Genomic DNA, 25,842 nt, shown 5'->3' on the forward strand with positions numbered 1-25,842 from the left:
AAAATATTCATTTTTCCCCCCGTCTAACTCAAATTACATTTCAATTGAGTGATCATGGAGTCTCATTCTGGGAATTGTAATTGTTTGTTTGTCAAATGTTTGTTGTCATGCAATTGTTTACTTTTATAAAAATGATTGGGAGTTTTAAGTAGCGTTGTTGTTTACAACAGCATCCGTTTGTGCACTCACTGCTCAAAGCACCAACTCCTTCACATGTGTTAGCACCACTGGAGTGTGTACAGCTAGGATGTTTTAAACAGCCATCCTGTTCTAAAAGGCGAACAGCTTTGGTTATTTTGGCTGCCCTTCAACATCCCAAGTCAAGGACAACTGCAGTCATCCAAACCATATACGAGTATGAATGACTTACATATACCAGAATGAACCAGAATCCTTTGTCGGCCTCACTATACAAGACGCGGCCTGTGTTTACAATGCCATAGGGCACCCGTAAACAAGACAGTGTGGAGTGAGTGTATTAAACACAGAGATTTAATTTAGCGCTGTTAGAAATTACAGTGCCATGCTCTGCGATAGGAATTCCGATGCAGGGATGCGCACGGTACGGACGGATGTGCAAAGAGAACAGCAGAAACAGATTCTCTGGGCAGCGCGCATTGTGTTCTGACAGGTGTTTTCTTATCTCTGTTGAAGTTCTGCATCTTTTGGTGCTAAATAAGGAGTTGACGCCTCTTTGTGTATCTTTGAGGAATGCACAGAAGCTAATTAGTAGGGATTTGTTAGAGGAGCTCTCAGCCGTCTTAATGACCTTCTGCTCTTGGCTAAGCTTATCCATTAAAATCTACTCCATTACAGCGATCCCTTGGAGGTGATGATTAAATGAAGATTCCGTTAAAAAAGCATGTTGAGGTGCCATCAGCCCGTCGAGTGGATCCCATCCGGACTGCACCGCGGGATGGGGGGGGGGGGGGGCGTTCTGGGCTCGTTGAGGAGATCCGCTCTTCCATGTGTCAATTGTATCATTTGGTATTAGGAGCACACAACATATGGTTGGTGATCTGGTTAAATTTAATGTGACAGGTTTCGACACCGATGAAATGAGTTGCTTTCCCAGGCCAAAGGCCAATCAAAGTTTGTACCAAAGTGATTTCATGGGGTGGGTTGGGGGGTGGGGGGGGGGGGGGGGGGGGGCTAGTTGTGCCTCTGTCACAGAGGAAAAGAAATTGTGAGACAAAGATAGGGTGCAAAGCTTGAAGAATTTGTTCTTATCCGGCTTGTCTTATTTCCCTTGAGTGTCAGAGTGAGGCTTGTCTATCTAAGACAAAGCGCTGACATACTGATAAGGCTACAGGTTTTGCAGACACTGTACAGCTCGGCACACCGAGCTGAAAATCTGTTTTGCTAGAGACAGACCTGACTTTTTTGATTAAGGACTGGTGTTATTATCTCCTACAATCCCCGTGTTGATTATTAGAAGTCTTAAATCATGTTCATTTCAACACAGTCCACTTATATATCTCACGATGCCGAAACTATCAATTTAGCTTTTGACTGTAATTTGTGTTGGGGCAAATCCTAAAGAGATGTTATTAAATGAAATAGACAACAATTGCAAGAAGAGGCCTGGGAGCTCTCCATGGCACTGAAAATATGAAAACTGTGACCTACTGGATGTGTAGCCATTGCTGAAATTCCTTTGCTCTTGAACATGTTGGAGTGGATATAATTGAAGTGCTCTGTAATTTGCTACAACATGCCTCTCTGTTTAATTCCAAACGGAATGCACTGAGTTTTTTTATTTTGAAAATATGTTAAGGATTTAATCAAACTGAAAACATTTAATTCGTAGTTTCCTTTTGAGCCATGCACATTAAATATAATATTGAAAAGTGAATTTTCATGTTAGTACTGCACTCTTTCAGAGTTATTTAAACCCCATGTTTCAGACTTTATAAATAAATTAATTGTGAGTGAACCGTAGACAGTAATTAAAGACTTGCATCCCTTAAGGCAAATTAACAGATTGGAAGGAACTAGGAAGGAGTTGTTAAAAAAAAAGACTTCTTTGACCACTTTGGTAATATTGTTTTTGAGTGGGTCTATGGTGAAACAAACAAACAAACAAACAACAACAATAATAATAACAGACAATAACAACAATAGTAGTAATGTATGTGACAATTTTTAACAAAGGTAAATTCTTAAATGTATTGACTGGCGCTCCACCGACAAGCTCAAGAGCAGAAGACATCAGTAGGTTTCATCGTTGCAGATGATGAAAATCCATTTGATAATGTAATACCTCCAGACTTTCTCTCGAAATGTGAAGATGGTGCCAAACTACATATCACTATAAACGATATTACTGTAAATGAAGCAAGATAGCTGACCAATAACCGAATCATTTCAATCCCCTTTGAAGTTCTGAGGCACTTCCGGCCATTTTCTCTTTCCTCGGCTGCCTGTGGTGAGGAGGATATTGAAGGGGAGATGGATGGTAGTGGGGTCATTAGAATCTGGACTATCTGCCTGGGGGGAGAATAGAAAGAACCTCAGCCAAACTGGGATCCTGCTGGCTTCTCACGTAGGAGGGCCAACCGCGCTGGTTCGTCATGACCGCTGTGCGAGATCATTGACACATGTTCCATTCAGTGTGTGGAAACAGGAACTAGCTTTTGTAATTATAGTCATTCACATGGTGAGTAACCAATGGGGTGACGCTTTCCTAAACAATTGTCAGACAAAGTTTAGCAAACATAAATATGTCATTTAGCCTAAACCAGAAATATGTCATTTGTTTATAGAACAATTGTATACAGTTAATATGACATTTACACTATTCATAATCTGAAATCGAAAAATTGTTATGCAAAACAGCAAAGCGTCGTACTCATGAATCATCGTTAATGGCAAATTGAAACAAACTGATTCAAGGAAAACAACTGATAAAGCCTAGCATATGCCCCAAACCAAATGTGGGTCATTAACAGCCAGTGTAAAAGTTTGGTGTCTAATTGTTGGCTAATAGTCAAAGCGAAAAAGAAGTAAGCTTGAATATGGTTTTATTCTTGGGGTGTAATCTCAAATGCCTTTGGCTCTTGGGATGCGTAATTTAATGGACGGCAAACTGTCAAAGATCATTGTAATTAATGAAGCAAAAGCAGAACTGCCCAGCTGTTACGGCATAACAGGAGATGAACGGTATAAACAATATATCCAGCAATTTGAAGAGAAAATAAGTGAGTGAGGGGTCTCGAAGCAAAGGCATGTTACGCAGCTTCAGATACAGGGGGACAATTTCACAGCACAGCGCATCTGCGTTCGGATTTGCATATTTCGTCTTCTTGTTGTTTTCAATCAAACACTTTGACACTGATAAAACCTGAAATAAATCGCCAGAATATTTAATCAAGGATAGAAGGATTTGTTTATATTAAACATTATGTGGTCCTGAAATACCAATAAAAAAAAAAAATACATGTAAATAGAAAAACAAATATGTGAATTATAAGGGTTAGTCCAGCAGGTGATGCTAGAGAGAACCTGGTGCAAGAGTTACATGACTTTCAGAAGTTATGCCTTTAGGCAAAAAGAGCATTTCTGCTCTCATACTTTACCTACACAATAGAAACTGTAAATTTATACTTTCCCAGGGCGCAAACCCACGCACATAAGATTTACATTTACGAAACACAACACACTGTGAAAGTCACGCATCTCATGAATCCAGTTAGTTCTGCAGTTAAATTGGATGTACAAACTTTAATTTGTACAAATGCTTGTGAAGCCATATACAACTACACCTAGTACATTTAATTTCTGCATTTTTTTCTTCTGTTGTCTCACAGCAATTGCATATAAAATGGAGATACTTTGATTCTCTACAGGTTAGTAGAGCAGTATTCTCCACAGCCTGTACACTTACACCCGATAGTACGACTGCGCTGTGAATTGGGACATCTTTGCGGACAGGAACTAAGCATAGCATTATCCCAAAAAATCTTTCACAGAGACACACCAACCCATTTCCACCTTCCATCTTCCATCTTCCATCTTGTGCTGATGGAGTAACATATGTCAGCAAAACATTCAGCCTGGGCTCAGAAAAAAAAAAAAAGGACCTTTAATTTCATGGGCGATCGTTTAGATAGCAATTTGTCTTACATTAAGTGGTCTGATTTAGTGAAAGCCCACCTTTTGTCCCCAAGGTCTGCGCATGCAGGCTGTTAAACTGATTGAACCTTGAATCTGGATTTCGCCAGCTGTCCACCCATATGAGCATCTGTAAACGAACGCTGTGGTAACGATGTCTTTCTCTGTCCTGCAGGGTATTTGACAGTCACAATAGAGCCCCTGCCACCTGTTGTTGTGGGAGAGACGGTGACGCTGAAGTGCAACTTCAAGACTGATGGCAGGTTGCGAGAAATTGTCTGGTACCGGGTGAGTACTTTTCCCTGCAGGAACCGCCCTTGTCCTTGGCCCTCCTCTGTTTCCCTATAGCCGAGATCTAAGACGAACAACCGCGCACTCAAAATCCCGAGTGTGTCTGGCCTCACGGCGTATGAGCAACATGGTACGAAAATTGTTTCTGTTCCCACTAAAACTGTTCCATTAAGCTTTAGCTAAAAGTGGTTTCTGCTTGTATGATTTGAGCCACAAAATGTAAAAAAAAAAAAATAGAATGCTTTCCACACTAGATCCGAGGAATCCACGGTAAAACAGTCCAGCTTAATCATGATGACAACTGGTCGGGAATCCCGATGTGATGTTCCGCTGGTCACCGCCGTTTTTTAATGGATCACAGCTGGGCACTTTACACTTATTAAGCCCCAGTTGGTATATTACACAGTGTGAGCGGTAGGCTCAATTACTTATTTTAAAGTAGGATTTCTCTGTATCCTGTCACTGTGTTCTCTGCGCCACTTCTTGTGACTGTGGTTTGTGTTTTGATCAACGATGATCAGATGTCTGGCATCCGCGGTATATTTTGCCGAGGTGGATAGCCGCGCTTCGTGCTTGACCTTTGACTCTGGTGATGTGATCTTTGAAAAGCAGGCTTGCAGTCTCCCTCTTCAGCAGGCTTCAAAGCAGCTGTTGTGTGCCATAGTGTAGGGGCCCTGGCCAAACCAGGTCCCCCAGGACAAATCTGGATGCAAGACCTTGTGTTTGGCACATCAGATTATAGCAAATTTTAGAGCGATATGAGGATTACATAGACAGTACCAAATAAATTACCCATACTGCAAAAAATTCTAGATTACTTGAGATAGGTTCTTGACCTACCAAATAGACTCTATTCTAAACCACTTAATTAGCATGCCTAGGCACCATTGGTTTAGCTTGTTGTATTATATACAGGGTCATTGCTCTCCTCTGCGAGCATCCAAGACTGTCAGCAAGCTTTTTATTGTTTTCTCTGGGGAATTACAAATGCCATGATGTCCAAGTACTATTTGTTTAGACAAACACAATATTCTCAACCAATGACAAGTGAAAAAAAAGGGACAAACATTTTCAAGCTGTCTAAGAGCTCAAGAAAACAAAAAACCAAAAAACCTCCCATCAATAATTTCACGAGTGGACTGATAATTGTGATAAATTTATAAGCACCTTGTTACCATTTTATATGGACAAAACTATGGTGAACTCAAACTAGTGCCACTGAAAACAAGGTTGCACTGACCAACCGAACATGACTGTGGTCTGTTAAACCCACTAGCATTCCTTCAATCCCACTCACTGTGGAATGTTAAACCCACTACTAGTGGGTAGTGGGTCTGTTAGCATTCCTTCAATCCCACTCACTGTGGAATGTTAAACCCACTACTAGTGGGTAGTGGGTCTGTTAGCATTCCTTCAATCCCACTCACTGTGGAATGTTAAATCCACTAGCATTCCTTCAATCCCACACCCTGTGGAATGTTAAACCCACTAGCATTCCTTCAATCCCACTCACTGTGGAATGTTAACTCCACTAGCATTTCTTCAATCCCACACCCGGTGGAATGTTAAACCCACTAGCATTCCTTCAATCCCACTCACTGTGGAATGTTAAACCCACTAGCATTCCTTCAATCCCACTCACTGTGGAATGTTAACTCCACTAGCATTTCTTCAATCCCACACCCGGTGGAATGTTAAACCCACTAGCATTCCTTCAATCCCACTCACTGTGGAATGTTAAACCCACTAGCATTCCTTCAATCCCACTCACTGTGGAATGTTAAACCCACTAGCGTCTACCCCAGTTCCTCCAGACCTACTCACTAGCATCTACTCTGCTCCCCAAACCCACTCGCATGTTGTCTGCCGGACCTACATACACTCACTGCATTACCCATACCCACTTTGTATGGTCTGTCAGACAAGCTTATATCTACCGTCTTCCCACAAACCCACTTTCTGTGGTCTCTTGGACCCGTTCACCCCTACTCTATTCCCCCCGTCTCACTTCCTGTGGTCACGTAGACTTGCTTGTGTTCACTGTGCTCTCCCGAACCTGCCTTACGTGGTCTGGTAGATCAATACCTTCTCCCAAAGCCACTGGTCAGTGTACAGCCCTTTGCAGAACACCATCTACCTCTGTTTTCATGTTCCAGGTCTACTTTGGTCAGGCAGCTTGACCGTGAATGGGGGAAACAGATGCTTAAGAAAACATTCTCAGCTATAAATATGCTATATAAATACATCACCTATAAATCCATTTTATAAATAAAATTCACCAGCACCATTATAGTTAGTAGAAGCTTTGTAGAAAAGGTTGTAATTGTAGTAATAGTAGTAGAAGTGTAATCATGGGTGACCTATGGAACTGTGCATTACATATGATGTTGGACTTTTCCTAAGAACAATCTTATTGGATTGTATTACCATAAGCTGGAAAGTCCTGGTGAAAGACCCATGAATCGGTTGTCAGGTTTGTACTTATCACTAGTGTACAGCCTGTGTATGGTGCATAGCTGTGTGCCGCCGTGAAGCCGTGACACGGAGTCAGTCTTGTATTCCCCAATTCCCAGACTCAAGCCATTCCGGTCTCATCTTTGCAAATTCTGACCTTTCCAAGACAGGACAAAAAGAGATTAATAGCGCTTTACATATTATCCAGAGTCTCATACATCATGCCGCGCAGTTCGACAGGACCGTCGAATCCAGCTGGAGCTTTGTGGTGTTTGCCTGTTTCTTTCTGTGTGGGTTTTCTTTGTAGGATCGACTGTGTGAAGCTTACCTGAAGGTCACCTTTATAGCCCTCCACATTTTTACGATGCAAATATGTCATTGCTCTGTCCACTTGAAGTGCCCTTTCAAATACTCAAAATAAAGACAAAACACCAAGGTGTGACATTTGTGCATTGGACAATAATACCCTTCTGCCTTGATGATAGGTCTGAGGTCACCAGGTCACTTTAGAAATACACCACTGGGAACGCCTCTTCCAACTAGCTTAGCCGTTCAGAAGCACTGTAGGTTTGCACCGAAGGCAGAGAGCTTGACAGGAGCCACTACTGACAAAGCCGCCGACATCAACTTTTGACGACTGGCCAAAGGCCGCGAGTTGGTAAATAAGCGCCGGTTCTTTCTCCCTTGTAATTCCCAAACACATCGTGAATCAATTATCCACGCTTGCCAGTCAATGTCTCTTTAACATCTGCCTTGTGTTTGGCTAAACTGTTGTTGGCTTCTCGTATCTGAACCTCGCTCAGATATAGGTAGGGTTCAGCCCCACTGCGGGGAACCTGGGTGCCTAATCGAAGCATCTGATGAGGCACCGGCAGTGGGCGGAATTAAAAACCGCAGTGCTGCGCTCTTCATTACCAGGTGCCCTTATCTTGACAGCCCACGTCTGAGGGTTTTTGTACCACACACCAGCACATAACCTGCAGCTTCAAAGCATATACACATGCGAGAGTGCGCAGGCAACACTCAACCACTCCAGATGTAGGAGATTACCACTGAGTAGCTCTATGTCTGCTGGGGGGGGGGGGGGGGAACTCATCCCAACAAATGGAGACAATACGCAAATTAGATTTTTTTTTTTTCCTTGATTGGAAAAAAAGATTCCTGTGCTCTAGTTCTGCTGCAGCAGCAAAGATGAGTTAAGCTCCATGCTCACGCAACCCACCCACCCCCCCGGCTACGCCCCATTGGTCGAGTTCATTGAGGACCATAGAGATTACAGCCCATAAAGGATCTAGTGTGCATGCTCCCATATATGCCATAAATGCACATGTAAGGATATATTGTTTTTGTTTATACAGTGTAGCCATGATGTTGCCAAATTGCAAAACCTCTGTAAAGGTATTTATGTAGGTGAGTGTGTAGCTATGTATGTATGTGTGTGTTTATGTATGCATGTATGTATGTACTTTATGATTTTAGGGTGTTAACTTAGGTGTAAATCATATTTAAGATTTTTGGGATTTTTTTCAATAATAACACAGAAATTGGGGGTCAGACCAAAATATTTGATCTTCTTTGTTGCCTTGTTGTACCTGAAATACACAAAACATAATTAAGATTCAAAGATAATCTGGGGGAATAGCCCGTGAGATCACTAACTCATTTACCCAAAACCTAGTAAGTATTAAGAATATGTCCACTTGAACCCTTACAGTTTTTAGTGGAATTTAAGTAAACTATTAAACGATATAAAAAAGGCAGATTTAACGTCCTGCATTTTAAGTGGCTTTCTCACCCGGTAATGCCCTTTACCGCATGTAGATATATAAAATTCTAGAGAGAAACCCGTTGTCTTTGTAACCTCTACTGCAGCGAAAAGTAGCGAAAGTATTAGTGAAACTAATACCAGTTAAGCAAAAGCATAAATGTGTTTCGAAAGTCCGTGATTACATCCAGACACTCCTGTCACAGTTTGTTTCTAGTAATTCCAGGCGGACTGTGGATTAGACCACCATGACTCCCGTAATGCCGCGGAGACAATGTTATTGCAAACAGAGCGTCCGTTAGCTGGAGCTATAAGTAGCGCATTATCACTCTGAAACCGTTGACGCACTACGCGTGAGCAACTTAAGGGTGCTTGGAATCTTGGGAAGGTCCATGGAGAGTTTTTCTTCAGTTAAACTGCCTGGTGCTTCGCCGCACTCCGTGCCTGTTCCGATCATGGCAATCTAATGAAGAGATGGCCCATGCCCGGGCCTGATGGACGCCTCTGCGCTGAAGGCTGCAGACTTTATGCTCGGCTGCTTGCTGACTGTCACTCACTGCTCGCTAGTCTGCTCATGCTGCCGCAACCCTGACAGCGGCTACGTGAACGTGCCTTCTGTCAACGGGCTTTACTTGTCGGCATATGTACGTACATGTTTTTCAGCAGACCGAGTACAAAAGGGCATATAATGGGCCCAAGTGATCCGCATTTTATTATTTAGAAAGACTTTTCAGTTCCTGTTGCAGCACGTGGACATGAAGTGTTAGCGCCAGGCTCTTAATTAAGTGTGCGTTATTTATTTTCAATCTCTCTTTTTTAACTTTAATCTCACATAGAATTGCAAATGATATTTTCCCATGGTTTAATGACTATATCATTGCAGGTATGCTTGTCCTTAATCGATATTGATAAATATGCAAATATGGAACAGTTGAATGTGGAGCGTAGGCGTAGTTAGCGTCTGATATCACAATGGGAAGGAGTTGGGAGTTTGTATCTGAGCTCCACCCACCCACGGGGTTAGACCTCACAGCTGCCGTATTTGTCTGGAGGCTACTGATAACGAGATTCCCAAAGCACATCTGGAGTCATACTGCTCCGGCAATTTGAAATGGCCGCAGAGAACCTGCTTGCAGCTTCATACGGAACGCTCCATGACGGTTAAAATTGGTGCGGTAGGTTTATAAAGAAATAAGAAAATTGGGACTTTTATTATTTATTTATTTTACATTAACAGCATTTGGCAGATGATTTTATCAAGAGCAACATCCATAAGTGCTTTGCTGCCTCCTATGCCGGTACAAACAGGCTAGGGTGTAGGGATACCACAGTACTAAAGCCCTGTATAAACACACATAGAGAATGAATATTAGTTGTTTTTGTTGTTGTTTTTTTAGGTGACTAAGTGCATGATTAGTGTTTGATTTAAGTGCTCTTTTAAAAGGGTGGCACTTCAGTCTGTTTACAGAGGGACTCAGCTGTTTGGACAGCCTGGGGAAGTTTATCCAGTGCCTTTGCAGCAGTACAGGGATCAGTCTTGGTGCTCGTCCTCCCAGTGTGGTGAGCAGGTCAGTGCAAGCTGTGCTAATGGCTAGAAGGGAGTAGCGGGGCTCCACCCTGTGATGGGGTACCTTCAGAGTGCTGCTGTTCATCTAATAAATATGATCAGACGCTGAACCTTTGTGTACTAACAATCACTGGCTCAGAATTCATTTAGATAAGAGAGAAAGCAGTCTGAGCAGTGTTTTAGTGCTGCATTGTGAGAATGGAGTTTAGATCAGTGCAGCAGATTAGCGTGACTACATAGCTCTTTCCTGGCGACTTCCTGTTCCGATCCGATCATTTGGTATTAGTGTCCGATTATCGCATTCATTTTACAGTTATTGGCATACTTGTTCCTCAAAGTCACTTCCTGAAGTGCAGGCGGATTGTGCCGGACTGATTGGACCCGACTGTGATCCCGGTCCCCCTCCTTGCCAACCACCCCCCCCCCCCCCAAGCCTCCTTTTCTGTTTCGCCCGCTGACGCTATAGCCCACGTCTCCAACAATCTCATTACGGAAAACTGAAGCATCACACTGTGCAGAAGAAGCTGCTCTTGGCAAGATAATCTGGCATCCATGAGTGTGGGGGTGTGCAGCTTCCTGTGGTTGGCATCTTTTTTTTACTGCTGTGGTTGAGCAGTTCTTCACATTAGTCATTAGTACAATGTGTGTGACACATAGTTAGCACTGTGTAGTTAGCATTGTGTATTTTTAGTGTTATATCGGTAGCATAGTGAAGTTAGCACCATGTTGTCAGTGCTTCGTAGTCAGCATTGTGCACATAGCACTATATAGTTAGCATCATGCAATTAGCATCACAAAGTTTGAGTTGGGTTATTAGTGCCCTGCAGTTGGAGTTAGCATTGTGTTAGCTCATTGTATTTAGTATTGTGCACCTAGCATTATGTAATTGTCATCATGCACTCGTGTAGGTATCGCTGTGTTGTTTGGCGCTGTGTAGTTAGTGCTCCATACTATCCACCTTAAAAGGCTGCCTGCCCGACCCAGAGGAGCAGCAGTCTTAGCCACAGCAGTCTCGAGATCGGCAAGGTTCGGAGAGCACAAGCGCAGTTCAAGGACCCCGTCGCCGGGTTGCCGTGGAAACGGGAGAGCGGGCACGGCTCTCTAGCTTTGTGTACACACAGCACACTCCTGCAGGCTCGAGTGCAGCGCGATCCTTGCCGCCGCAAACCCCTCCTCCCCTCCCCCTCTCCTCCCCTCCCCCTCTCCTCCCCAGTGCCTGCTGCTCTCCTGCGGTGCTCTGCTATTGTCGCCCGGATCTGGAGCTCAGTGGAGCTTCTCCCATGATCTGCCAGCACGAGTCGCGCGCAGAAACTAAATATACCGTCCCGCGCATATCTTTAAACCCCACGTACCAGGCTGTGTCTGGAGGATATTTGACCAGGCCACGGATATTTGCGTATATCCGCGCACACCCTACACACGCTGAACCCCGAGCGTGTTCTGGAGACGTGAAACGTGCCGCGCCTCATCGTGAGGTGCACGCAACATCGCAGGCTGCGTGCCGGCCTTCTCCCGATTTCACTCCTCACAGTATTTAAAAGGCACTAGACGCTGTAATCAAACCCTTGTTGTCCAAACATGCAGACCGCAGTAATGAGAGAACGGATGTTTGACGATCCAAATAATCGTTTGATATGCCTTTATATTTACACTTTGCCGACACCCCCGAAAGGAGATGCCAGATTTATGGGGGACACGACTGTTATGTCGCTAATGGTGTCAATGTTCCCTTTGATACGACTAAATGTGCTCTGCGCTCCTCTTTTCGACAAGTCCATCCGAGAGAAGCAACAGATGCAAATTCCCGCTCTGCTAATGGCCTCTAAATATGGGGTTGTGTCTAATGAGCCGCCTTTGTTAAAACATTGAATTGTGCGGGTTGGGGGGGGGGGGAATCATTACCAGTGCTTACCAGTGCGATAGGCACAAGACCGTGTTATCTGTGTTTGCAATAGAGGCGAGGGAAATGGAATGCTAATATTCTTTGGGGATTTCTTAATTAGTCCTTTTCAAGACCTCTTTCCTCCACAATTCATTTCATGTGCAATGATTCTTCACCAAAGCGGGAAGGGCTAAGGTTTTTCCCTATGTGTGAAAATTGAGCCCGTTTTCCTAATTAGCCACTACTTAAATAGATATTAGTCTTCGAAAAATGTACTGTATTCCAATGCATTTAAGGATTTGGAGAGGTAGCCGAGGACATTTCATGGGAAAATCTGCACAGGAAGGTGTTCAAATGTTGTATTTGTTTGTCAAAATAGACATTATTCAGGATTGCGTTGGTTTACTTATGTGCTTGTGTGTGTATCTTTGTGCACATGTGCACATGTGTTGTGTGTGTGTGTGTGTGTGTGTGTGTGTGTGTGTGTGTGTGTGTGTGTGAGTTCTGCCCTAGAAAAAACATGAACATATGTTGCATTTCTTCTGTGAATCACTAAAATTACTGAAATTTCATCAAATTTTCATCTGAAATATGCCCACTATGTCTCTAAGAGAACATACAGAATGCTATCTATAAAAACTAACTCAGATAAAACTAAAAGTTGTAGCTTGTTGTTTTGTTATTTCAGAAGACCCACAATAATAGCGTGTTCCAATAGAATGTCTTATTCCTAAACTATTGACTGCTAACCAAGCTATGGGAAATCTCCTTTGCAGGCAGCTTCTTAAAAGTTTTTTTAAGGATTTGTTTTTAAGACTGTTCCCGAAACAGCGGTCCCAAAAGTGCTGCAGCAGTTCATTTTAATTTCAATATCAGACTGCTTAAACAAGAAAGTGATTAGTAAGTGATTAGGGGCGGATCAGAGTCTCACTCACCTGTGGTAGCGTTGGAATGAGACTCTGAGTCTCGGTTCATCGTGCAGCCGTGACTTCTAGAGTCATGCTTTCCGTGGGAGAAAGCGCTCCTGTGGAACATGTCTTTGCTTTTACTCAAGTTTGGTGCATTGTTAACTCACGCCAAACGTGACTCCAACGCGCCATTTATTAACGTCGCTATACATTTTTATTGCCATGGGTTCAACACATGTTTTATTATGTAGAAATACTTCAGTTTGTTGTTTTGTCATAAAGACTAATGATGTGGGAAGTAAAGGCTAGTTAGTTCAGGCCTGCAGTTCTCTTCAGAAAGCTGGCATTGTGGCACGGCTGAATCTGGACTCCCAGGATGGTTTCGTTCCAAGCAACACATTTTTCTCCTTGCCATATTTTTTGCTTGCTTGTTTGTTTGTTTGTTGTTGTTGTTGTTGTTCTTATTATTTTTCCTCTTCTTCTTCTTCTTCTTCTTCTTCTTCTTCTTCTTCTTCTTCTTCTTCTTCTTCTTCCAAGTACACAGTCTGGACTTGACAAATGTTTCCGAGAGTGTTCAGAAACGCACTCCGTGTGAGAGTGGCAGTGAGAACCCGACAGCATCACAACGAGCCCCGCGTTTACAGGAAGTCGTGCTGTGCTTTGAAGCACGTTGTCCCTGCTGAAAGCAGTGGGGATCGGTGTGTTGAATAAGCAGTTAGATCAGCATGAAGCTCAGCCACATCCAGCTAAAGGAACAGGACGCCATGCTGTGCAGGTTACACGGTGCATGCGAATAACTTTTCATTACAGCCGTACCGTTTGTTTTAGCTGTTTAACTTTTTTGCTCCGAAAAAGCATTTCCAGACGCACACAAGATGGAGTGATGGACTACTGCGATAAACTCTTTTTTTTTTTTTTTTTTTTTTTTTTAGCAGTTGATGCAAACCAGGCTAGCTTGCAGTGTAATCTGTCTTCAGGTGGTCATTCCATGTAAAAAGAATCATATTTTTCTTCCAATCTTTCCTCCTCTCCCGATCCCAGTCCCCTGAAGCACTGAGCCGGATCAATAGGTGTACCATCCTGACGTGACCTCCGGCTGTCTGGGTCGGAGTCGTGGCCGAGTAACAATTAACGAAGCCTCCCCCTCCTCCGGTGGGTGTAGTGCACACGGGAGAAAGATGGGTTTTGTAATAGATTTTTGTCAGCATAAAATGAGAAGCTGACCTCTCATTCCGAGCTGAGTCTGAGCAGAGCCGAGTTAAAGGAATATTAATTTGACGCCTCGCTCTGCGCGATGGCCATGCCAGCTGTGTAGAGACGCGGGCAAAGAAGAAGCGCTCTCCCCGAAAGCAGGCCACAGAAGGAACTTCCGATTCCTGTAGCATCCTCGGGGCGAAACGTTCCGGGCGGGCGTAGAGCGGACCGGATTTATGACTCCATTGAGTGTATGCGCGTGAGAGGACGGGCTTAAGCAGGGCATGCTGGGTAGGCACCAAGTCCAGTTGCTAGAGCCATCCCACTCCTTATCTCTCTTTAATGGGACACGCGAATCCCTCGTTCTCCTTTCTATCGCTCTTCACTCAAAGACTCTATCTGTAGTTAAAAATCCTCACTGTGAAATTGATTGTTTCACAGTCTGTCACCTTGCTTTGCCCTTCTCCGATCCGCACCGAGATTGTGGTCAGCTAAAGAATAATCCTGTCCATTTGTCATCGGGTTACGGTTTCCCGACAGATTAATTTATTTCCCATGTTATGCTCATAAAACGTGTCTTTCATGCGCGCCGTCAGCCGAGACTTTACCGATGTGTTCCGAGGCTTGCCGGCAGACGCTTCCCTGCAAACGCGCGGCCGTGTAAGCCAGCGTCGTTAAAGGTCCTTGCTCAAGGTCACCTTAGCAGGATAAGAACTCATTCACATCTGGTCTGCTTTGTACATCTTCAGAGTGCAACCGCCGAGTTTCTGGCCTAACTCTTCCCATAGCCACAAGCTGCCCTCTCACTTGTGAAATTGACATTAAATTGCTGTAATTACATCAGATTGTCACTGTAGAGCTGCTTTTTAAAATAACTACTAATCCTAATAACTGATTGAGTGCTTGATGATCTAACTTAATTGATCAATTACGTTCGCTTACGTATGTGATCAGAGAAAGAAATGAAAGACTCCATGAGAAAATATACTCCCTTTCAGGTTCATGTTCTGTTGCACATATCACGGTACTGCAGAACCTGCTATGGCAGCAGTATCCTAGCGACGCGCGGACCTTTTGGTCACAGATTTGGTTCCAGCCTATAAAGTCGGATTCGGAGCCCAATGTACTGGTTTCCTTGAAACCTTTGACTGTGCTAACCCCTCCGGTTCCAAACGCGAATTACTCTTTAGCAGCCAATGTTACATTTGCATTTATTTATGCTTTACAATTATGCAAATTTCTATCATGTCCATTTTCCTACCTTAAATAAATTACTACTAATTTACTAACATATAGTACTAATAATCCACTGCTTAGACTGCATTTCCATAATACAATTTTTTCCTAATGTTTTTATACATTTTTCCTTTAATCTTTACTGTTTATTTCTATTGTCATTATATGCCTATGTCTACCTCTATTTATATCTACATCTTTAGATCTGTTTCTATACTGTTTTAAAGTTGTTTCTCTTTTTATGTAGTTGGGTTTTATTCAGGTCTGTGTAGTGCATGCATTATGTGGGTGTGCTATTAAAGACTTGCTTTCCCTGGCCTTACATTCATGAACAGGCTTCAACCACGTGGTTCCTTTTATAGATCGCAGCATTTATTGAGATTCCTGCTTATTGCATCTTGGTTTATTTGTTTGTTTGTTTTTTTGTTTTTTTTAAATAATGTGCTTCAGAATTAGATGCTGGCAGAAATGAAGGCTCTGAGATTCTGGCTCGTTAAAAAAAAAAAAAGAAGTAGAGTCATTTTTCAATGGAAAAAACAACAACATTGAAGTGAATTCATTGCGGAAGCGTTCACAGTTTGGCCTTTGTCTTTTGGGCATGAGTGTCGGCTGCCAGGGCTTACAAAGAGTGAAAGTAAGCGACAAAGCCAGCGAGGCACGTGTACACGAAAGGAGAGACGCGAGGCCGAGCGAACTCTGCTCCGCTGTCACAAGCGTTATATAAAACCTCCCGCCTCTTTTTTAAGGCCATTTTTTAGGCGATGTCATCGCTTTGCCATTATGATTTGCGACACGCGCGCCACATGAGCTGCCCGTCCACCTGATGCGCGTCATGTCCAAAGAATTAGCAGCTGATTTCCCCAACGAGCCCGCGAGATCTTGGCCAGCGTGAAGACATTTCGCTTGACTACTCCACTCCGTACATCAGTCTGTACCCCCTCACCCCCACGCACCCACTCCCCCGGCCAGACATGAATCACTGTCCACATTAAGGAGCTACTGGACGGGGCTCGCTTGCACACAGCGATTAGATGGAGGAGCGAAGTGACAAATGACACGGCGATTAGAACAATTTCTCCGCGCCGCGAAGCGAAATCCACCCCGCCTTCTAGGAGCCGGCTCGAATCGTGCGTTTCGCCGTGACAAATGGGAGAGGATAAGGATCTGCCTCTCTCCGGAGTGGGCCGGGTCCAGACAAAAGCAATACCACCGGGGTCAAATTGATCCACTGTTAGACTTAGCGAAAACAAGGAATACGTTGTAGGTTCAGATAGCAAAGCCCCCGCCGAACTGGAGCAGGAGCTCAGGAGACCAGCGGACGCGTGCAGTGCGGCAAGTCAGAGGCAGGATAGAAGGGGCAAATAAAGAGAGAAGTACTGAAAAAGACACGGCTGGACCTGGGAATCAGATAATGGCTTTTATGTGGTTTTATCAATGTCTCTAGCAGAGCAATGACTCTCAATAGCAGAGCATTTCCTCCATTAAAACATATCTTCCTTCCAGTATGCTTGCATCATCGTGTTTCTCCCTAATGCGTAGTTATTTTGTCTTCCTAGTTTTATTTAAAATCAAATAAAAAGCCGCTGAGAGTTCTCCAATACCTCTCTCGCTGAAGTGCAAGGGGTCGATGACGGGCCAAGGAATCTAAGCACTTCTAAGGGCTATTTTTTATTTTTTTTCCTCCACAGTGGCCTTGATGCGATCAGGCAGACGGATGTCACGCGTCCCCAAACAAAGGCGCTGCTGGTTTGGGGCTGCCAGGGCCCCTGCCGCTTGCCTGCGCTGCTAATGGTCGCCTCGCTCGCAATCGATTGGGTGCGCAGACCAAGTGTTGTTAGCACTCCCATAACCACAGCTGGGACGCATCGGCAGCTGGGTTTCATCTTCCGGCGGTGCTGGTGAATGGGGGGGGGGCAACGTAGGCACTTTCAGGAAGAGAATTTCCTAAGCGCAGCTTTAAATGATCCTGGTGATAGACATTAACATGAGACATATGGATGGTAACTGGCCCGAATGTGTCTGCAATTTGTGGGAGTAGATTTAACAGAATTTTGCACGAGCCACGAATGAGAAACAATTATGTGGTGATTGCATCAGTCTGCTCTCAGCCGATCTGAAGGAATGCTAGATGATGGAATTTTAAGAGTCACACCCACCCAAATCCAGGGCAGGCCGCTTGGTCTTCGCTGCGCTGACGTGTGTATGTGTGTGTGTGTGTGTGTGTGTGTGTGTGTGTGTGTGTCTGAGTGCGTGTGTGTTGAGTCAAGGCTGGCAGTCTGTATGGAGTGAAGACTTGAGCCCAGAGGCAGCTCTGCAGGATGGTGTCGAGACGCAGAGTCACTGTCAGAGTGTCACTCTCAGAGTTTAACTGGTGATGTGACCTATCAGAACGCCTGCAGCACTACAGCCATTGATTCCTCTGTTTAACTCTTCCACTTGGAGGCCAGAGATGACGTAATGCTGGGAGTTAGACATTATGCGTCAGGCGCGGGGGCGCACGTGTGAGATGTGTCACGGATTAGACCATCACAGGGTCCTTCTGCAAGAGCCGCGGCCTGGTGCAGACTGGCGTCTCACAAAGTCTCGGCAGACCTTCTTGTCTTAATGAGCGTCATCGGGTGATCTCCAGGAGGTCTGCAGACCTGAGTCTGCCATGCCTGTTCATCCATTTAGAGGATGCTAAACATGAAACCTGCTCCGTTTGGTGGGGGGTGGGGGGATAAGCGTGTTAAAGCTGTTTTAATGGAAGTGTGTTGTTAATGGTGCCACTGATTGACTTCGAGCGTGATGCTGTTGTCTGCCAGGGAGGTAGTAATAAAGGACTAATAAAGATGTTCCCACATTAAGACAAATTTCAAGTTTCCTGCTGCTACCATTTAGTTCATTAAGACTAAGCTCAGAAATATATAAATAAAAATGAGATTTCTAAAGCACCGTAGTTAAGATGAAAGCCTGCTTTTACCCTTCACGTTCTTTGATTATCTCTCTTCCGAAGCGCGTAGATTTTACTGAGGCCTGTTTCATGCAAGCCATTAATTGCTCGCTGAGTTAATGATTTGTCAAATCCAGAGATATCCCACCTCCCTCAAGGCCAGGTGCTCCCTTGTGCTGGCAGTGTGCCATTTATGGAAGTAAACAAGACTTCAAATTTGAAAAGTTTCTCTGTGCTGGCAAAGGTTTGGCTTTTGATGCACATAGTCTTTTGCGTTGGGAAAGTCATGACATATATATATATATATATATATATATATATATATATGCCAATTTTTTATTTTATCATTAATTTTTATTTCACCAGTAGCTTTCCTCTGGCTAGAAATGACAAACATGTGAAAAAGATGGTAAGACCTTGTGTTAGAACTAGAAATAAAAAGTGATCTATTTTTAGGCTTGTTTTTACATTTCTGCGAAAAATGCCAAGTTCATAATTATTCATACCCTTTCTATGTAGTCAGTGGCAAAGCCTTAATTACTAACTAGCTTTGGGATTTCTGGAATTTCTGGACCACTTTTGCAATGAAATTTGGAAAGCTTCCTTGCCATCACTCAGTTTCCCACCACATTTTCTCAATGGGATTCAAGTCTGGACTCAGGCTGGGTCACTCCAGACTGCCGATGTCGCTTTCTGTTAACCCTTTCTTCACCAGTCTGGCCACGTGTTTCGGACCATTGTCTCGTTGGAGGCTCCAGACTGCCTGATGCTTTCATGCAGAATTTTAACGCAGGCCAGTTTTCTCGTTCTGATCTGCTGGCATGTCCTCCTCGAGACGCTGACACCAGTATTGCTCATACTTGCCAGGATGGCCTTGCTGGTGCTCTGCGGATTCTGCACGGCCTCTGACACTACCAGCGCAGGGGTCGTGTTTTGGCCTTTCCGGTTTTTCACACCGAGGAACTCCTTGTATTTTTACTGCAAGCACTCGAAAACATTTGAATGTTGCTTTATAGCCTTGTGAGCAGTCACAGTGCTCAGCTACAGGTCCTCAATAAGATCAGTGACTATAGTCATGGCCTGACTGCTGTGAATCAGAACTATGACTCAGCTGTTCTCGGTTTAGAGTTGATCAGGGTGCTCGAGAACAGAACTGAACTAGACCATTTGGAATGGTATAGAAGCGTGCGCTACAGAATCCATAGAAACTTTAGTCATGGTATTTTAGTAAAAATGCAAAGAAAAAAACAGAAATAGTACAAATGTATTGTTTCTATCTCTAGCATTATCTTTTGCCACTTTGTTATGCTGTTTCCTCAAAGAAGAAACCTTTTTTTATGCCTGGTAAAATAAAAATTCACTATAAATCAAAACTGGGCACAGGTATGAATACACTTTTTCATTATATGTCACGTTGAACGGAAACACAAGTTATTGAAAAGCCAACAACCTGAAGAACTTATGGCTTGTCTTGATAGTTCAATTAAAGGATTTAATAAACCATAGATGAGTATTCTTTGCGAGCCACGTCGATGGGATTGGTCATCTTCTTATGTCTCAAGATGACAGTTAATCTCAGATTCAGGCAAACACTCTCCCAAAGAGTCTTCGTTCCATTTCAAGGTAAGGAATTATGAAATTACGTCGCCACCGGTATACTGAGAACAGGCCCCATGCTTCCATCGCACCCTTACTTTTTTGGCCAGCGTTCCAGAGTTTCAGCCAAAGTCCCATAAATTCCTGCTAACCACAGCCTTTGTCGTAATTGTTGTGGGGACTGGCACGCTGGCCGGATTATATACGATCTGCGTAAACTGTTCTCCTCGCTTTGCCAACGAGGACGCGAGCAGGTGCCCAAGTGGAATCAGGGGATAAAAATCAGAAGCCTTCCTCTACCATTTTCATCCCACACTCCTCCACAACACACCTCCAGATTATCGCCCCAATCCCCCCCCCCCCCCCCCCCCCCCCCCCCACCGGCAGTAATAGTTGACAGGAATGCTTACTGTGGGATGTACCTGCCGTCCCAGGGAACACAGAAAGCCCGCGGTCCTCCCGAGGACTGTCCCACATCTTGTTTTATTACATGGTGTTTTTTAAGCAAATGACTGTCATATTTTTACGTCTTGTTTTGGCTCGTACACTCTCTAATTTTTGTTTTTCCCTCCACGCTTGTTTAACTAACATGAGAAAGTAGTATGGAACTGGAGGATTTTCTCCTAGTAAGCTTGACTAAAAATAGCCCTGAAATCAAAGTGCCTGCCACAGCACAGGACAACTTTAGGAATGTGGCATATTAACCACAACAGATTAATTATAACCACAGGACTAACCACAGGAATGAATCCATCAGAACACAACATGAGTCTCTCCAGACATTTCACACCTTAAAAATCCGTTTGCGGTTGTTTGACGTCAAACCGTTCCTCGATTTGAAGCGGCTTGTCTTTCTTTTCCTGATATAGTGAGTTCAGTCTCCCAAAGTTATATGACAAACGGGATTGCACGTCGGATCTTCAACAAGCTCAAAATAAGCCTTTGATGTTGCTGGAATCAGAGAGGCAACAATCCTTCCTGAGATAAAAAGTAAACTTATTTTAAAAATGTCTGTTGGCCTTTTTATTGCTTTTCCTTTTTTTCCGATTCGTAATAGAATTTTTGCTATGCTTGAAATCGGCACCCAAATCAGCCTTTTGGCAGGTAGCTGATGACTCGAGCAAATGATATGGAAATAGCAAAATGATTTGCATATCATCAGATTTCACTAGCCCCATCCGCGTAGCCTCCGATCTTTGATGGCGAGGTTGGCTCTGGGGGCACCAGGCTGAACAGAAACAGGGCTGGAAGAAACGCTGCCCTGTGGGTGACTCGCTGCGTTTGCAATTTCACAGTGGTTGCAGGTTGTGAATTCGATTCTCGGGTCTCCCAGGACACAGCTGCCCCAGTGTGACCGGGGAGACGGGCGGAGGTGTCGGCCGCCACCTGCGCGCGGAAGAGCCTCGCCCGGACGTGCCGGTGTGAACCTGTCCATGTGCCTCTGATCAAACCGTCAACACTATGACCCGCGTCAGCGAGCCAAAACAATTTTACGTAGCTCATGTCATAAGATGTGTGCTTTTGTTTTTTCTCTCTCTGCTTCATCTGGGTATGTGCGCAGAAATTCTAAACCGGGGCTTTTTAACGCCGGTTCTGGAGGCACTGGTTTAAACTTTCAACAAGCCCTTCATGAGCTGGGTGGAGTGTGATACAGCAGCAAGAATCGGAAACTTGCCTGCATGGCCCCAAGAGAGGGACCGAAAACCCCCCACTGTAAACATACTACGGCAGTCGCGGGGGGACGATTCGTGAGCTCGGAAATGTTGACTACGCTGATAAATCCTTCTTGTTTCCAGCACACTTATGCATCTTTAAAACTGTTGATTTCTGTTCTACAGGCTTTACACTGTATTTTATGTACAGAATGCCGTTAATGCATTGACTGAATCCAGAATCGTAAGCACGTCGCGGTGATTTAGATCTCCTAAGTCCTTGGCCCTAGGTGCCCGGGAGAAGAAGCCAAGCCTCCGGAATGAGAACGCAAGCGCTCGCCGCTTACTGATTCAATTACCCCATTCACGTCCTCGCATAAAACGCGGAGACACATAAACATCAGTGCAAATTCATAGCATCAGATAAATCTGTCAAAGTCCCCCTTTTTACGGCTCTTTTAAAGGCCGTTAGAGTATGTCAGACGCGAGGCACTTGTCCTCTCCCTATCAGGCCGCTGCTGTGAACGTGCGACCGCGTCAGGGAAGAAGAGGCAGAAAAAATACTCTTCATGCTGAACAAAAGCTCGCACAGCTCGTCAGTGCCGCCTGGCTCACGGCTTTATTTGATGAGGGCCGGGTGGTCTGAGCCCGGCGACCTGCCCAGCGTGACGCCCGGCCCCCCGTCGGCAACACGTCCAGTGTCGAAGTGAGAAGGCTGGGTTTAATGCACGGCTGGGATTTCAATGTGATTCCTCGCGCTACGATGCTGGTCACTGTCTTGTTCTCCCCCTTCGCCATTTTTTCAATTGTCTGGTCGGTTTGCGGACAGACGGAGATACAGGACCAAAAAAAAATTTTTTTCATGCAGGCTTATCAAGGAATGTCCCAAGATTAATAAAACAAATAAACAAAACAAAGTCACAGCAATAATCCAGGCAGAGGTCCAGGCTGTAATCCAGGCAAAGGTCCAGCACCAGGCTGGTAAACAGAGCAAACAGAGCAAAATAAAACAGTAATCAGAGACAAAACGCCAGAGAATATAACAAAGATGACTTAGAAACACAGGAAAACACACAATGAGACGTTGCAAGATCTCAACTGCAAACAAAAGCCTGAGTACATAGGGAGAGATGGCCAGATAGAGAACAGGTGTGATCAGTATGCAAAGGGGGTTTTAGCGAAGCTGGTCAGAGGATCATGGGAGTTGGAGTCCGTGATGGAGGTAGCGGGTGAAGTGAGAGGATTGGATGTGACATTCACCATTTCTTGCTCATCTGTGTAGCTCTGGAGGCCCCACAGAATCTGAGCTTTGCTGGTTTCCATCACTCTCTGGGATTCCTCCCATCTGGCCTCGGAAGACGCCGCCCCATGCCTCACACGCGCTCTCACATATGAGCCCTGCCCCGAGGCATGTGCGTGGTTGTATAGATCCACTGGCTAATTTGTCCACTTGGCTTGCATGCTTTTATTTCTACTCCAGAGCGACTCTCCATGTTCACTGTGATGTCCCGACTTGGCAGTGCTGTGGACTCTTTTGGGCTCGAGGCAGAAGTCGGGGTTCACATTTCCTCTCCAGTGAAACTAAAAGGGAACACATCCAAATACCCTCCCAATGATCCCTCTCACTTGCTCCTGTTTTACATCTCAGGAGGAGAGCTCTTTATTTTCCTTCTCGGTTTGGAAAGTTGGCACCGGATGGGCATTTTAAAGGCACTTCCCCTTTCTCTTTAATGTCTTTTTAATCCATTTCTTGTTCCCACTTTTTGATCTGCGGCGAGCGACTCCGCGGAGAGGAAGCGATGCGATAAAAGCAAAACACATGGTCTCCTTGCTAATGCTACGACTCCCTGACCTGTGAGTGTGTGCACGCGTGCAAGGGAGGCAGAGAGAGAGAGAGAGAGAGAGAGAGAGAGAGAGAGAGAGAGAGAGAGAGAGAGAGAAAGAGAGGGGACTCCCACAGCAGGAAAACTTGGCTTTGGTACGGCCTCGAGCACTGGTACCGGCGTCCACCTGACTTGGGCGATCAGGCTGACGCTGTCATTCTCCGATCCGGAGAAAAGCGCAGTGCTGAATCATCTCCCGAATCCATCTTTTAAAAAGCCTCAGCAGCTCGGGGGCCCGGAGGTCGACCACCACGCGCCGATTCTGCACAAGGTATTGGGGGTGAGACAAAACATTCATCTGTCTCTGAATACAGCTGTATATCTCATACAAGGCAAACAAAGAGTGACTTGTGGCATCCATTTTCTCCCATCTGCCATCCACTCCTGTGCAGCCCGTGCAGGTCTCCGCTGTATGCAGTCGGTGGGAAAAAATAAAAGAATGATGTATGACGTACTCGTTCCTGGAGAAATGTTTTTGTCCTTCTTCACCCAGCCTGTGCCGCTGAAGGGCTTTGTCATAGTCGCTCGTGTTAACATTGTTCTCTTTGTTCAGCTGCTGGCTGAAGTTAATGGCCAGAACGCACTCGGGGAATTAATAAAAAACAATCTCGACGTAGTTGGGGAATTAATTAAAAAACTTCATAATCACGACAGCGCGGACTGTACGTACGTAAGGACTGCAGCCAAGTCTGTTTTCTATGGTTGTGCGCCACTTCATTTAGCTGCTGGTTTGAAACTTCTCCAGGTGCCTTATACTCCATTAGGTGATTCTTCCACTCCGACATCCAGCCTGGAGTCCAGGAAAGATGATATGAGTGAAAAAAAAAAAAAAAACAACGGCGCGGCAAGGATGATAGGGCGGGGCGGTGTGCCGTTTCTCGCCGAGCGACGTGAGCTCGAGAGAAAGGTGCCAGGTTATTGCGTGCGTGCGTGAACTCACAGGGCCTGGTGAGCGTAAGGCTCTGCACGTACCAGATCCTCCGCTCGGAGGAGCACGTTCGAGGGATTCCCCGTCCTTGAATCTCTCGTGCCGGGACTAGATATCATCTTATTGTGTGTATGACTCTGTGACCACATCCACGCCACTCTCTTGATCTCTCTCTCTGTTTTCTCCGTTTTACTCACCATGCAGTGTGATTATTGATGACGTTTGGCTTTGTGCAGTATGAAGTGCCTAAAATGAAGTCAGGCCAGGACAAAGGGCTTAATGTTGTAGTTTTTGTTGGTAAATAATGCCTTATTTACTGGGCTGGCAGTGAGAGTATTTCACTGTAATGGTGAATATGATTTTTTAGTGTATGACTGAGATGCTGGTTACGTTTTATTTACTGCTTTAAGGGACACATGGCTTCATTTCTCCGGGGCAACACTAACAGTTTCTTAAATCTGGACACGTCATACACCACCACCCGGGTCTGGTCCGGTTCTGGCCCGGTCCGATTCTGCTTCCCTGCCCTCGCGATGAGGCGCGCTCAGTGGCCACACGCATCATCCCACCACTCAGTACAGGCGTGACGGAGACATGACAGCAAGCTCAGACGCGCACACGCGCCCACATGCGTCCTGCCAGGAACCACAGCAGCTGGGCTCGCTAAAGTCCGATGGCAGGAGGGCGGAACACTTAGAGAGCAATTTGGCTGTTCTGGGATGGCTCTTTTTTTATCCTTTCCCCGTGTCTTCTCAATGTTGTTTTCCGCACCTTTTTTTTTTTTTTTTTTTTTTGCGTCATCTCTCTCGCGCTCCCAGGGGACGAGTGGCACGAGGAAACGATGGAGATCCTTGCACTTTCATCTGTCGAGCCAGGGGGTCGAGCTAACCCGCCTGCCAGATCCATGCTGCCACTGGTGGTGGGCGCTGCACTGGACAGCAGGATAGAGGGTAGTGATGTGGGGAGAGAGGGAGAGAGCACAGAGTGAAAGAGACAGAGGGAAAGGAGAGAGAGAGAGAGAGAGAGAGAAGGGGTTAAGAAGAGAGGTGGAGAGAGAGGGACTAAGAGGGAGTGGTGGAGAGAGAGGGACTAAGAGGGAGTGGTAGAGAGAGAGAGTGGTACAGAGAGAGTGGTAGAGGGAGAGTGGTAGAGGGAGAGTGGTAGAGGGAGAGTGGTAGAAAGAGAGTGGTAGAGGGAGAGTGGTAGAGAGAGAGAGTGGTAGAGAGAGAGTGGTAGAGAAAGAGTGGTAGAGGGAGAGTGGTAGATGGAGAGTGGTAGAAAGAGAGAGTGGTAGAGGGAGAGAGGTAGAGATAGAGTGGTAGAAAGAGAGAGTGGTAGAGCGAGAGTGGTAGATGGAGAGTGGTAGAAAGAGAGTGGTAGAAAGAGAGAGTGGTAGAAAGAGAGAGTGGTAGAGAGAGAGAGTGGTAGATGGAGAGTGGTA

General features: G+C 45.0%; 1 protein-coding gene across 3 annotated transcripts in view; it reads left to right on the forward strand.

The window, feature by feature from the left end:
* igsf21a (immunoglobin superfamily, member 21a) overlaps positions 1-25,842 on the forward strand; it is a 158,502-nt gene that overhangs the window by 54,936 nt on the left and 77,724 nt on the right. For 2 of the 3 annotated variants that reach the window (XM_035520667.2, XM_081705611.1), the window contains exon 2: positions 4,289-4,401. In XM_035520667.2, the coding sequence (XP_035376560.1) occupies positions 4,289-4,401 (113 nt within the window). Of the gene's footprint in view, positions 1-4,288; positions 4,402-4,507; positions 4,535-25,842 lie in introns of those variants that run through there. The other variant, XM_081705610.1, reaches the window with a different exon arrangement.

Source organism: Electrophorus electricus, chromosome 22, assembly GCF_041902795.1.
Source record: "Electrophorus electricus isolate QZ-2024a chromosome 22, ASM4190279v1, whole genome shotgun sequence".
NCBI classification, from domain to species: Eukaryota; Metazoa; Chordata; class Actinopteri; order Gymnotiformes; family Gymnotidae; genus Electrophorus; species Electrophorus electricus.